General features: G+C 38.1%; 1 protein-coding gene across 1 annotated transcript in view; it reads left to right on the forward strand.

Moving 5' to 3' along the window:
- Positions 1–12,766, forward strand: part of LOC141513069 (echinoderm microtubule-associated protein-like 4) — a 37,698-nt gene extending 24,932 nt beyond the window's left edge. The window contains 4 exon segments of the mRNA XM_074222579.1: positions 1,760–1,847; positions 2,327–2,425; positions 10,192–10,322; positions 11,281–12,766. Of these exon segments, the coding sequence (XP_074078680.1) occupies positions 1,760–1,847; positions 2,327–2,425; positions 10,192–10,322; positions 11,281–11,733 (771 nt within the window). The 3' untranslated portion in view covers positions 11,734–12,766.
- The last annotated feature ends 2,129 nt before the right edge of the window (positions 12,767–14,895 follow it).

The following is a 14,895-nucleotide window of genomic DNA, read 5'->3' on the forward strand; positions in this document are numbered from 1 at the left end:
CAGCCCCTGAAAGAAACCCAAAAAATCCCAGCAATGACATAACTAATCCAGTGCTTCCAGGCCAAAGGTAAACTACCATAATCAACCAAAAAGTAAGAATTCAAATACCAAGGAACCATGGTCAGGATCACACACTACCTGGCAGGGATCTTGGAATATAATATTTCAGAAGGCAAAAGATAATAAGCTTATAACTAAGAATAACTCAAAAATTTAAAAAGACCAAAGAGGAGTAAAAATTTTGAAATGTAGACCAAAGAGTTAAGAGAAACCTAGACAAGTAAATTTGTTTAATCGATTAGAAGTGCTAACTTTGATAGAAAAAGAAATGTGTCCCTTCAGAACCTTAATGTCTTCAAAGGGAATTGAGAAAGTTAAATTGGACAAACCAAAGACCTGGAATGAATTGGTTCTGAGTTTTATGAGAAGAAAAGATGACAATAGAAGGTACAGTATAGGAGAAAAAAGAGAGGCAACTTAGTTATCACAAGTGTGGTGCACTAAAATAAGAGTATACAAAATGAAGGAAGGTGGGGGGGGGGTGGATCAAGCATCAGATGAATCTCATTGTAAACTTAATTGAACAAAGTAAATTTGAACATACATAGCTGAACACATCCACACTTGGACATGTGCCTGTACACACATAAATACATCAGGCTCAGGGTGGCTAGGTGGCGCAGTGGATAAAGTACTGGCCCTGGAGTCAGGAGTACCTGGGTTCAAATCCGGCCTCAGACACTTAATAATTACCTAGCTGTGTGGCCTTGGGCAAGCCACTTAACCCCATTTGCCTTGCAAAAATCTAAAAACAAAAAACAAAAAAAAAACATAAATACATCAGGCTCAACAAGGAAAGAAACTGGAGATGGTGGAGATTTTAAGAGAAATGATAATTCAAAGATGGGAATAGTTGAAAGCAAAACAAAATTCACATTAGAAGGGGGAGAAACATTTCTTTAAAAAACTAGAAATTAAAGAGCCCTATCAGTTGCTCATCTGCTCACAGATTTTGTATTTGAATGTAAAGACCTTTCAATTATACCTTTGTGGCTAACCTGCCATTTTTGAGCCCTCCTCTCTCATACTGTCTTTACCCTGGTGTAGGCCCTCATCAACTCACACCTGTTTTCCCTGCCACAAATCTCTCTGCACTCCTTGCATCCTCTATTCAGCAATCAGAGTGATTTTCTTAAATTCCAATGGCTTACTCTTACCTCTAAGATCAAATAGAGAATCTGTGTTGGACTTTCAAAAGGGAAGGTAAAGATTTATACATGAAAGAACAGGTAGCAGAAGGGTAATAGATCTACATCAAGTCAAATTATATCTGGTTAGTCAGTACTAGGAATTTGCAGACTAACCAAAGAGGAGAGTAGAGAAAGTGCTGCCACTCCTGGAGGCTTTTGGGCCTAACTGCCTGTTGGTAACACTAGATCAGCACTTATTGGTAAAATTGAGGAAATGGGCTCCTTCTCCACAATGTCTTCTCTTAATTATGCCTGTAGGTTCATTCTCACTTTTGTAACAAGTTAATTGGCTTGTAGACTGTTTCTTTGCCCCAGAATCACTTCTCCCCATGAATCTTTTGGGATTGTTATATAGATAGGAAAAATATCTAAAAGCCTACTTCACTTTGACAGTTTTGTATTTTAGCAAAAATTCTAACATCTAGAATACTTATTGAGAAATATTCATTAGTGTTTAAAATATTCCAGAGTTAACAATGCTTTATGTTAACTGTTCTATTTTTCTTTAGGGACATTCCAGCTATATTACACACCTAGACTGGTCCCCAGATAATAAATACATAATGTCCAACTCAGGAGACTATGAGATACTACACTGTAAGTATGAATTCAATTTCTATTTCATATATACATGTGTGTGTGTGTGTGTGTGTGTGTGTGTGTGTGTAGTGTATATTTACAAACATAAACACAATGTGGGATGGGATTTGTCTTCTAGGGATAGTAATTAAGATGAAATGAAATTAGAATTGTAGAGTAAATGTTTGCTGACCTCAAAAAATTACTACATCCTATATATACCTTTGAACCAACAAAACTATTCTGAGCAATTCAGGATTTAGTATTTCCCTCTGGGGCAAGGGCAAAGTATAATTGATGGAAGTATGTAATTTGGGTGGTGGAAATGAAGTTAAAGAGAATATTTGCAATGGAAAGTAATAGACAATTCTGTAAAACCAGTTAAAAGGAAATATTTCCTTCACTTTCTTGACTTTTCTTTTTAAATATATTTTAATGTTGAGTGTATAAATTATAAGTACTAGTTTAATCAAAATTTTCTGTTTCTCACTTTAAAGGGGACATTCCAAGTGGCTGCAAACTAATCCGGAATCGTTCTGATTGTAAAGACATTGACTGGACAACTTACACTTGTGTATTAGGCTTCCAAGTCTTTGGTAAGAACATTATACCTTATGTAATGAGACCATGCATAAAGAAAAAATATATATCACATAGCCAAATTTTATAGAATGAAAAATCAGGATGAGTACATTCATACCATCAGAATTGATATAAAATATTGGTAGCTGAAATGTTTAGAAAGTAGATGAAATAGAATTAAAAGAATGTTGTATTTGTTCCCTGTTCATTTACTGTTTTCCCTAATAATATTGACCCTCCCTTAAACACCCTAAACTACTCAGTTCCTAACCAACTCCTCCACTCCACCTCAGCCACACTCCAAGATCATATCCATGATCTTACCTTCATCCACAAATGCACCACCTTCATATTCAGAATTCCAAAATCTCCTGATCTGATAGTTATCTGTTGACTTTCCACCTCTCCCTTTTGCTTCCCCCTTTCACACTCTACTTTGTACACACTACAACCCCCTTGATCCCTCAGTTTTCTCTCTGGCTCTAGACATATTTTTTTTAATGGTTTGAATAAAAACATGGCATGATATTTATGAAATTTGCAAATGATACAAAACAGGAAAGAATAACATTTTGGGTGCCAGAATCAAGATCCAAAAATGATTGTGATTTTAATTTTGATAGGCTCAAACATTAAGCCAAACCTAGGGTAACAAAATTTCAAAGGCTTATGTCCCAGACTTGAGTTCAAAAAATAGACATCATAAGATATAAGATAGGGAAGGTATAGATAGATTTGTCTAATTGGAGTCTTCCATAATTCTTTTCTCTGAATTTTCATGACCTTCTCCTTTTTTTAGGGCAAACGGGGTTAAGTGGCTTGCCCAAGGCCACACAGCTAGGTAATTATTAAGTGTCTGAGACCGGATTTGAACCCAGGTATTCCTGACTCCAGGGCCGGTGCTTTATCCACTACGCCACCTAGCCGCCCCATGACCTTCTCCTAACTCTCATCATACCTTCCTATTTGACTGGTCTTTCTCAGTCTCTTTTTTGGATTATTATTCATGTGCCATTTCCTAATCAAGCACACCCAAAAAGTTTCCTCTTTTTTGGTGACCTTGTTAGGTAGATAGATTCAGCCATTATCTCTTTTGTTTTTTGTTCTACTTTTTTTTTTGTCAAGACAATGAGGTTAAGTGATTTGCCCAAGGTCACACAGCTAAGTAAGTATTAAGTGTTTGAGGCTGGATTTGAACTCAGGGACTCCTGATTCCAGGGCCGGTGCTCTATCCAGTGTACCACCTAGCCACCCTAGAGCTGTTATCTCTTAAGTTAGATGGTTCTCAGCTGTATAGATCTAACCCTATTGTTTTCTGAGAACTCAAAGTCTTAATCCTAAACCCATTCTCTCTTCCAAACTTTACTATTTCTGTGGTGGCAACCTTCATTCTTAAGTCCTCAGCATTTGAAAATTTAGCATCACCTTTTTTCAGACAACTCAGGAGGCATTTTAAGTGTACTGAGTGTAAGTGTGAGTGTAAGTATAATGTGAGATATCCAATGGATTGTTGTTGGTTCTTCTACTACGTCATCTCATATACATTCTTTTTTTCTATTCAGCCACTGCTCTAGTTCAGATTTTCATTTCTTCTCTAATTAACTCTTTCAACAGCTTCCAAACTACCAGTCTTTTCAGTCTATCCTCCATGTAGCTGCCAAAACTATCTTCCTACAGAATAAGAAAGCTATCATTTGCTTCTGGAATGAAACATATGAAGCCTTTCCTTCCAACCTTAATTCACATTGCACCCCTTTACCCCTCTACATTCTAGCCAAACTGACTCACTGTTCCCCAAACTCAATATTTGATCTCCTTCCTCTGCCTGTCTTGACACAGACAGTCGCCATATTTAAGATGCCTTCTGTAAACTCTACCTCTTATAATCCTTAGCTTCCTTCATCATTCAGCCCTTCTTATCTCCTTAGTTATTTTCTCTTCCTTCTTAATCATACTCTTACAATCAGAGACCCTATATCACCTTTTGACTAGTTCCAACCAGTTGTTGGCCTTCCCCTGGAATTTTCAGACCCTCAACCTCTTCACCAACCACTCACAGATGTGTGTACACACACACACACACACACACACACACACACACACACACACACACACACAACTAGGGGACCTCTTCCAGTTCAGTGATTGGTCAGGGTCATTTCTTTTATCACCTTTCTCCATGTTTTATCTCCACATTTCTACATGTAGGCCAATGACTTAAGCCTCATCAATGAACAGAAGCTCTCACCTTTGTTCTGGTGGATACCTGTAAGATCCTAGCAATATCTTTTCATGTCCTGTGGAAATCACCACACCCTCTCATTTCTCACATTATGCTTGCATTCATACTTAAACTCAGTACACTTAAATGCCTCCTGAGTTGTCTGAAAAAGATCTTGCATTCTCAGTGCATTACAAGTTCATATGAGTCATCCATGTGCAACAGCAGCCACCAGGCCATGTGCAGGTTGAGTCCCCATCACTGGAGTCATGGTCCTCCTGGACTCAGCCAGGCCTGGCTCTACCTTACCCTCTCTTCTCAGAATGACTTCCTGCCATTGGGATCAAGGCCTCTCTGAGCCTCCTCCAGGGTCCAGGACAAGGGTTGGAGGCCACCTTCACTCAAAGATTCATTCCCTGGGTTGGTATTGCTGGCCCTGAGGACCACTCTTTTGCTCTGGGCTTCTTTTTTCCACTTTCTTCTACATTATTTACATTCATTCTACAGAGCAGTGTGGTAGAGTCGAGCTGCTGGGTTGGGGTGGAATATTTGGTCACCAGACAGCACTGCCCTAGGATCTTCTTCCTGCTCCCCAAGTAGTAGCCCACGATGCACTGTCCTTGGAATTTGGGTTGCAGGCAGAACTTATGTTCTGAGAAAGGAAGACCAGTCAAGGTCACAGGAGAGGAGTGGAATGGCAGGCCAGTGTTTCCAGAATAATCATGTTAATTTAATTAGAATTCCCAGAGATAAGCCTTCAGTCAGTAGCCCATTGCTAAGCCTCTTGGGGAGCTTACCCTTGAGGGGGGGGAGACAGCCTACCAAAGGAAGAGGACAGGTCCTCAGCATCAACAGACTATGGCCAGCCTCTCCCCTCCACCCACCAGCAGGAGAAGCCTGAGGGGCAGAAGGTTCTGATGAAAGAGGAGTCCCAGGGCCAATGTGATCTTGCAGTGTGAAGAAGCATTCTGGTGAAGTCAAAGGTGGCAACCCAAAGGAAACCAAAGTGTGGGAAGTGACAGGGGACAGCAGAACAGATTTGGGTCTTCACTCCAGTGAGAGCCCCAGGAGCCCAAATGGGAAAGCCTGTTATTGCGGGTCAGAGCCCCAATTTCCTGCCTTTGGAATCTCTCCTTCATTCACATATTTCATTCATTTGCTTTTTTTCCCTTAATGGATAAATTTATTGAAGCAGCAAAGTAATTATTAAATGCAAACAAACCATATAAAGATCAGGGTCTTCTACAAGAGCATTTCCTTTTCCCCATATTTCTTCCCAAAGATATGGTAAGAGAAAAGAAAAAGGAAAGGATAGTGTCAGGCTTTGTAACTCAATTGAAATTCCCTCAGCAACCACTGAGAAAAAAAGAAGGGAGGACTGAACAACTGGCATTGCCTGCCGCTCTAGTGCCAGACCCAGGCAGGGCAGAGTTGCTGGGACCCAATCCCCTTCTTGTGACCCAATGCATCCTGCCCAGTAGCCACTCTTGTGCAGTGTCCATCCTTCTAAGTACTCAGAGAAGATGGGCTTTTCTTTTCTGCATAAAGCCTGCACATCATGCACCAAAAGGTCTCTTCAAAGGAATTAAAAATGGAAAGATGGGGCAGCTAGGTGGCATAGTGGATAAAGCACTGGCCTTGGAGTCAGGAATACCTGGGTTCAAATCTGGCCTCAGACACTTAATAATTACCTAGCTGTGTGGCCTTGGGCAAGCCACTTAATCCCATTTGCCTTGCAAAAAAAAAAAAAAACCCTAAAAAAAATGGAAAGATGTTGAACAATATATTTCTATACTCAGTTCCTACATTCTCTGCAGTTTTACTGATCTGGTGCTCATGTCAACCTTCAGCTTCCTAAAGGCTCAGAACACAATAGCTGAATTAAGAAAATTTTAAGTGGGAGTTGCTGATAGAGCTGATAATTTCTTTTAGAAATCTCAGATGTTCTTTTTGACCTTAACCAGAATTTCAGAGAAACTAAGGATTTAAAAGCAATTTGTTAGCACCACCTACTGGTCACTGTTTATGATTTTACCTGTAGACTTTTCAACTTTGATGACATAAAATTTAGGATGAGGAAGAAGAGATTTTAGAAGTCTTTATGAACAGAGTAACTCCTGTAATGTAAATAGAAAAATTCAAGTGAATATTGCAAAATTTTTAAAAAACAAGCAAGGTTCCAAAGACATTTACCTTTCTACAGAGGAAGGAGTTCACCAGGTGTTGTGTGTGACACGTTTTCAGATTTGTGTGTGTGTGTGTGTGTGTGTGTACACACACACACATATATGTGTGTATATATATATATATACATATATATATTTATCAGATGTGTACATTTTTCCCTTTATTCATTTTTTAAAAATGTTTAAAAATGTTTTTATGGGATAGTTCTCTGGAAAGGAAGGATATACTGAGGGAAATTATGGTAATGTGAAAAACAAAAGACATTAAAATGGTTTTTTGGGGTTTTTTTTCTTTTAGGTTTTTGCTAGGCAATGAGGTTAAGTGGCTTGTCCAAGGCCACACAGCTAGGTAATTATTAAGTGTCTGAGGCCGGATTTGAACTCAGGCCCTCCCGACTCCAGGGCCTGTGCTCTATCCACTGTGCCACCTAGCCACTCCTGACATTAAAATGTTTTAATCCTCTTTTTCTCTATATAGATGTGGGTGGTCTTAAGTTCAATTTTTAAAAAAAAAAATAATTGACAACTTGGTATGGTAGATAGAGATTAAAAGAAATTTGGCCTCAAATGTCTCTTCTACCCACCCCCACTATATATTTGTTATGTGACACCAAACAGGCCACAACCTCTTGATGCTTAAGCAGTTCTCTAAGACTATAATTTGTAAAATATTTATTGATCTGCTTTAATAGAGGACATTTTTCTTTCTAGAATTCCCTACATTGGTGATATCACAGATTCAGTCTCCACCCACCCCCCACTCCCAAAAAAAATTCCAGGCATCGTGCTAGACAATGAGAATATAAATAATAAGAATATAAATAAGTCCATGCCTTCAAATTTATGTTTTATCCCCATATCACACTATCCAGAGTATGATAGGTCATTCTTCTTCCTTGGGGAATTCAATACCTGTTCCTTAATCTCCTTTATCTTATACTCTTATTTTTGCTTGAACTTTTCAGTTTACATATTGCTGTCCTCTCAAATTCCCTTCTCCATTCATCAGCTTCCTCAGTTCTCACTATCTGCATTTTCATTCCACCTCTGGTGTATTCAGGAATTATCAGACCTTTGATCTCATCACCCAACCATGCATACATGCATGCTCACACATGATCTACCTCCACAGTCAATAAGTGAAATTCCTATATGATTATATATAATCTCTTTCCCTTCCATCTTTCCCTGTGCTTTACATCTCCAAACCCTATTCTCTATCCTTCAGCTACCTACTCCAATGTTGAATTCTTCCCACCACCTACTTGTGTTTGTTGTCCTTGCTTATATTATGCAGTAGTCTCTGTGGTCTCTTGAAGCTCTTGAGTTCTGATTCTGTGATACAGACTGGGCCCTCACTTCTGCAGATCAACATATTCACTCTTCCATGAGTGACTTTCAGACTCCCTATAGTACCTGTTTTAAACTTCCTCAGTCTATCCTTCCCATACCACCCCCTCCACACTCCCTCTTATTCCCAAGACTAATCCTCAAGCCCCTTCAGCATCTTTACTTATTCATTCTTATAATCCTGTCTCTGATGAAAAACTCCTTTTTCCCCTTCAAAAGCCAATATTTCTATTCTTAATCCTGTATCCTGTCTCCTCTAGGAGCTTATCCCATTTAGTCATTCACTCATTCACTCTCCTGACTCCTTCCATCTCTGCTTTCCCCCGCTAACTTTCCTCTTTCTTCCAGAGCTGTACCATTCTTCAAGTTACCTTGATTCACAACCTAGAAGTTGTCCTTAACAACTCTCTCTCTCACTTATCATAGATCATTAGCTTTCAGGATTTCAGTTATTTCTGTGCAGATGACTTCCAGTACTATATATATATATATATATATTTTTTTTTAAGTCCATGTTGCCAGTTGCCCACCAGAAAAAAAAAATAGATCCAAAACCTGTGTTATCCTCACCCACCTACCTAATTTCCCCTCTTTTAAAGGTACCACCATTCTTCAGGTCAGTTATCCTTAACCCCTCATTCTCACTACCACCCTTCGTCTAATCATTGGCTGAGTTTTGTCTTCTACCTCCCCAATACTTTTATTCTGATGATCACAACCCTAATTCAGAGCCTTTTTGCCATTATTGAAACAACTTCCTAAATCATCTCCTTATATCCAGTGTCTCTGTCTGTCTGTCTCTCTCTCATTTATTTTTCATATGGCTACCAAATGAATAATGCTAAAATACTGTTCCCCTGTTAAAGAAGCTTCAGTGATTCCCTATGGGTTCAAGGACAGAGTACACCTGTCCTCTCTTTGGCCCTTCACAATCTGATTCCAACTTCTCATTCCAGACAGATTGTATATTGCTTCCCTTATACATTCTATATTCTAGTCATCCTGGACCTATTTGATGTTCTACTTCACAATATTTTGTCTTCTATTTATGCTTTTGCATTAACTGATATTTATGCTCTCACGTCTTTCCATCACCTTTTAGAAACATTAGGTTCCTTCAAGGTTCACTTGTTCCACCTTCTAAATAAGCAAAGATCTTTTCCAATTTCTCCTCTAACCCTGAAATTACTTTGTATTTATTTTGTATGGATTTCCTTTTTTCTTGCCTGTATATATGTTGTTTGTCCTGGGAAAACAATTTGAGAGCAGAGATTGTTTCATTTTTTTCTTCATATCACCCTCATACAACACAAATCCCTGTGGCAGTGATTAGTAAATACATATTTTCTTGAATTAAGGAACTTATCCAAAGTCACATGATTAACAAGTGGCAGAACTATGATTTGAAACTTTTATCTCCAAATTCAGAAATACCAGGCAGACTCACTAGCTGAGTCTCCCTTCCCCTCCAAAAAATAAATAGTATCTGATCATTCTTTTTTAATATAATTTAACATTTGTCCACCAATTTCTATTCTTTAGAAATCTCCTTATCACTTGGATGTTTAGACTTTGGGATTTCCTTAATTCTCATTTTATATTGAATGTCAAAATAAAAAAATATGTTATATTTATATTATCCTCCAGTAAAACCCTTCTCTAGTGTCAGAAAGGTCACCTTGAATTCTCTAATTCTATGCCAGTGAGCCTAGGTTCTAGTAGATGCTACAAAGCAGGAAAGATTTAGAGGCCAGCTCTTACCCTGTGGCCTGAGGCCAAGGTTGGATACATTCAGAATTCACTTTTGGCTATGGCAGGATACATTTTTTTAGCCACAAAGTTCCCCAGAGACCCAGGTTGTGGAGAGCTACAGTATGCCTTAGTGAGTGGAATAATTACATGAACAGTCACAGAATCTTGAAGCCTTAGAGCATGTCACAAAATAATATTTACTGTTTAATATTCACTATATATATAAAATAATATTTACAGTATATTGTTTACACTGTTTCCATGTTATAAGGAGTCTGGCCAGAGGGATCGGATGGAACAGATATCAATGCTCTAGTGAGATCCCACAACAGAAAAGTGATAGCAGTGGCTGATGACTTTTGCAAGGTCCATCTTTTCCAGTATCCCTGTTCCAAACCAAAAGTAAGTTCAACTTCTATGTAAGCCCATCTTAGAGGAGGCAGTTGGCTCTTTGTTCAAGAGTTTATTGCTGTATGTTTTGCATGATTTCATATGTTGTATAACCTAGATTAAATTGGCTTGCCTTTTTACCAGGGAGGGGGGGAGAAAAGGCAGGAAGGAGGGGAAATTTAGAACTCAAATCTTATAAAAAATGATTGTTGAAAATTGTCTTTACTTGTAATGGGGTGGGGATTACATCTTTTAAAATACATTTCTAGTAATGAAAAGGCCACTTGGGAACCTAGTTCCTGATCATTCTCCATTCCACTAGAATACTGAAGGAAATACCAGCTTTGCCTGGCTTTTCCTTTGGACAGCCACAAAAGGATGCCTCTTGTTCTTTTCTTTTATCCTTCCTCATATTCTTGCTGCCTGAAGAATAGTGGCATCCTCAAAAAGTAGGTAACAAAAGAAGCATCTGGAACTTACTCTTTTTAGGTATTGGTAGAAACCTCCTAGCAGTAAGGGATTTATCAGGTTTTGGGGTTTGGCTTGATTTATTTTGGTTATTTTAAACTCTCAGGTTTCTTAAGAATTCAGTCATTAGAAAATTCTTAAAAGACTGAGGAGCATATCATTCTTTGTCATATATAATCATAAATCTTATTACTGCCTTTGGGAGCTTATAATTCATTATTCCAATAAAATTGTCCCAAGCCATTTTTTTTTGGGGGGGGGGGGACTGAAATAATGGACATTACCATCATTCCCTCCAACTTTTCTCCCATCCTACTCAGTGATTAGAATCAAGATTTGATGTCTCATTAGCTTTGTTTCTCTCTCAGATCTGATAAGTGGTTATTGTGATGGGAGTTAATATTTTACATAAGCTAGATTCCTTCCCTTAGCCAATCATTGTCCTGGTAAGCAGACATATAAAACACTGGTTTAATTTTTCTGTCTGTCTTATTTCCCCTAGGCGCCAAGTCACAAGTACAGTGGTCACAGCAGCCATGTGACCAATGTCAGCTTCACTCATAATGACAGCCACTTAATTTCAACTGGTGGAAAAGACATGAGTATCATTCAGTGGAGAGTCGTGGAGAAGCTAGCTTTGCCTCAGAATGAAACTTTTGTTGATAGTGCTCTAACCAAAGTGCCTACTTCTACCAATGAAAATTCCCTACAACCAAATACTCCCACGCCACCCCCCTGCTCCCAGCCCTTCAGTGATGCTGCTGAAAATGAAAGAATGAGTGATTCCTCAACCCCCCTTGAGAATGACCTGGAACAGGAGCAGAGTGAGGAGCAGAGTGAGGGGAGCAGCGAGGGCCTGGGCGAGCCTGCTCACGAGGAGCCTTCTAGGGACCCCAGGGAAGAGCAGAGGCAGTCACCTATTCCGGAGGACCGGCAGGACTCACCGGCTTCCTAATGCCTCAGCTTCAGATGATTTCTTTTTCCCATCTGATAAATGTTTTGCAACAAGGAGAAAGTTGAGCTGACAGAAAGGGGAGTATTGGAGAATTACATCACTCCAAATGTTGATTTTCATGTGGTCTGCTTTCTTCAGTAGTCTTACCTTTTATCTCCCGAATGGAGCTGACCTTCAGTTTGGTGTTTGTTGAGAACTGGCCAAAGTTGGCAGGAGGAATAGACTGGAATACTCATTGTTTCAAAGATTGCTATGTGTGGAAGTGGCACAGTGTAAATACTGGGGGGAAAATGGCAATTATTATGATCTGAAATAAATCACGTTATCTGAAAGTGTTTTCTGCAGGAACTTCCAGAAAAAAACAAAAGCACTGTTAAATGTATCCATACATTTTATATACATATACATATATATATATATATATATATATATATATATATATATACACACATATACATGTGTATATATGTATATGTAATGTGCTGTTGTTTCTTAAGTGTAGCAAGAAAAAAACAGAAAGTGAGCTCTTCATTGAGCCATCCTTTCCTCCAATCCCATTCCATTATGTGGAAGAATAAGGGAACTAGAAATTGGGGGTGATTACAGTAATGCCATGTGCAAGTAGCACTGCCTTCTTGATTACAAATATGCAATTTTTCTTACACTACCAGTAGATTCCAGATATATTTGTATTCTGATTTTTTTTTTCTAAGAAAAATTAAAGCAAGGAATAGACATGTTATTCCCTGCATCTATCTACTTAAATATAAAATATAGTCTAAATAAATTTAATAAATTGGATTTATCTACATAATGATCAAAGTCAATGGTTATCAAAAACAATGGCTTCTTCTATTGACTTAAACAGTTTTCCAGACATAGTATTCCTATGAATGGGAAAAACTTTGTACCTAAAACTAAACTTTGATAGTGCCCTAGCTAAACTTAGCTAGGAAAAGTATGCAGTAAATTTTAAATTATGGAATTGGTGCTTGAGATTCTTTTTTTTCCTTTTTTTTTTTAACAATTGTAACTTCTTAGCGTGAAACTGAGCATCAATAAATTGTAAATTCTTACTGGCCTTATTAACAGTTATGATTTTGGTATAGGACCGGTTTTAAGATTTGGCATAAATGGTGTTTTTCTTCTGTTCAGAGATGTGAAAAGCTTCTTGGCCATTTATGGGTCATCATGGCATTTATTGTTATGCATTTGAAAATTTTTGTTTTTTTTTTAAGTTTTGTCATGCCACCTATGTTTTCCCTACATACATGTTTCCTTTTAAAAAATTTACTGACAAGTATGCATTTCCTATGTATTTGTTTATACTTTGATTATATAAAATCTTTGTTGTTGTTTTTTACTTGCTGCATTGTTCAGATATTTTTCAGTAGGATCATGTTTAAAAACTTTGGATGACTTAAAAAGTCTTAAGTGTTCAAGCGTTTACGTGATTGTGCCATTCCAAAGTGCATCAAAACTGTCATTCCCTTCTAGTATCTTCTCAGGAGTAATGCTGCAGATCAGGTATTTAGTCATCATTTGGTAATACAAAAACTCCAGTGGCCTCCAAAAGGACATTTACAACATACATGCACACGTGCTGTATGTGACAGTGTGTATGAGTGTGAACACAGGCACTTATTCTGTGTATTTGCATAGATCTATATGTCTGTAGGTAAACACATTGAAATACTCTGTATCAACAGATATACATATGTTTGTGTGTGTATATGTGTATCTCCTTTTGTTTACATCTGTTCAAGAAAACCTCAAACTAGTTCTCTTCAAAGGGAGAGAGAGTCCAAGCAACCCATAGGTTTTTTAAATATGTTCTGTACATAGTTATCAGAGAGCACCAGTATTGGACTCAGACATTTGCCAATTAGTAATGATGATTAAAAACCATCAGATCAGCATGTGATTTAATTCCCTACAAGGAACATACCATAAGATGGGTGAGTAGTATGGAGAAAAGGAAAAAGCATATCATAAAGCTTGTGGGATGCAGAGGTCTCATAGTAAATGGGGAGATTCATGTGGAAGCATCTGTCACCTTGTGGGGTTGCCATGTATGATGAAAATTATCATTGTGATATTCTTGTGTGGTAGTTCAGAAAACACTACTAATATGCAGAAAGCCTTACAACTTTCAATTGCTGGCAACTACTGTTTATTGGATAATAAAATCTGTGATAATGGATGAAAATGGGTGGGATTATGAAACTGTAGATGTTTTTTAGAAAACTTGTGAATGAAATCTGAATCAGAGTGTTTCATGTGAAGATGTTTGAGCCATTTCTATCATGCATTCCTGTCTCATGGCAGAAATTTTTGAAGATAAATAAAATAATCAAAATTATGTGTTGCCTTTGACTACATGAGAATTTTAATTTTTCTTCAGATGTTAATGTTGTCATACCAAAGAAATTTTCAGCAATTTACTACTGTGGCTCTTAAAAACAGTGGCATGCTTTTATTAAGCTCTAACTAGGTGGTGGCTAAGTGATGCAGTAGATAAAGCACCAGCCCTGGAATCAGGAGTACCAGAGTTCAAATCCAACCTCAGACATTTAATAATTACCTAGCTGTGTGACTTTGGGCAAGCCACTTAACCCCATTTGCCTTGCAAAAACCTAAAAAAAATTAAAGTTCTAACTAGACACTTCACTAAGCATTGAGGATACAGAGAAAGACCCCCCCCCCATATAGAACAATTATACTCACATCACTTTCTAATGGGAGAGGACAGAGACAACAGAAGTAATTATATAAACAATACACACAAATGTGTGTGTATACAAAGTGCAAATGGAAGGGGAAGGGGCAAGAAAGGGAAGCTAGGTGGTAGGAGGAAGAAGAGGAGCATTGCAGAGTGACAAGACAGTAATTTGGAAGATGGAATATGTACAAAAAAATGAGCAGTTGGATCCAAGTCTGTGGAGGAAAATAAAGTATAAAAAGACAAGAAAGGTGGACAAAGCTAAATGGTGACAGGGCCCCAAAACCAAGCAGATTAATGAGTTAGAGCTATGTCGTGATCAGACCCATTCAGGAAAATAACTGGCAGAGGACCAACTCGTTCAATGGGAGATTTGAGGCAGAAAGAGCAATTATAAGGCTGTTACAATATCCAGACTTTAGATCATGAGGACCTGCAAC

The sequence above is a fragment of the Macrotis lagotis genome, chromosome 1, assembly GCF_037893015.1.
Source record: "Macrotis lagotis isolate mMagLag1 chromosome 1, bilby.v1.9.chrom.fasta, whole genome shotgun sequence".
Classification (NCBI taxonomy): domain Eukaryota; kingdom Metazoa; phylum Chordata; class Mammalia; order Peramelemorphia; family Peramelidae; genus Macrotis; species Macrotis lagotis.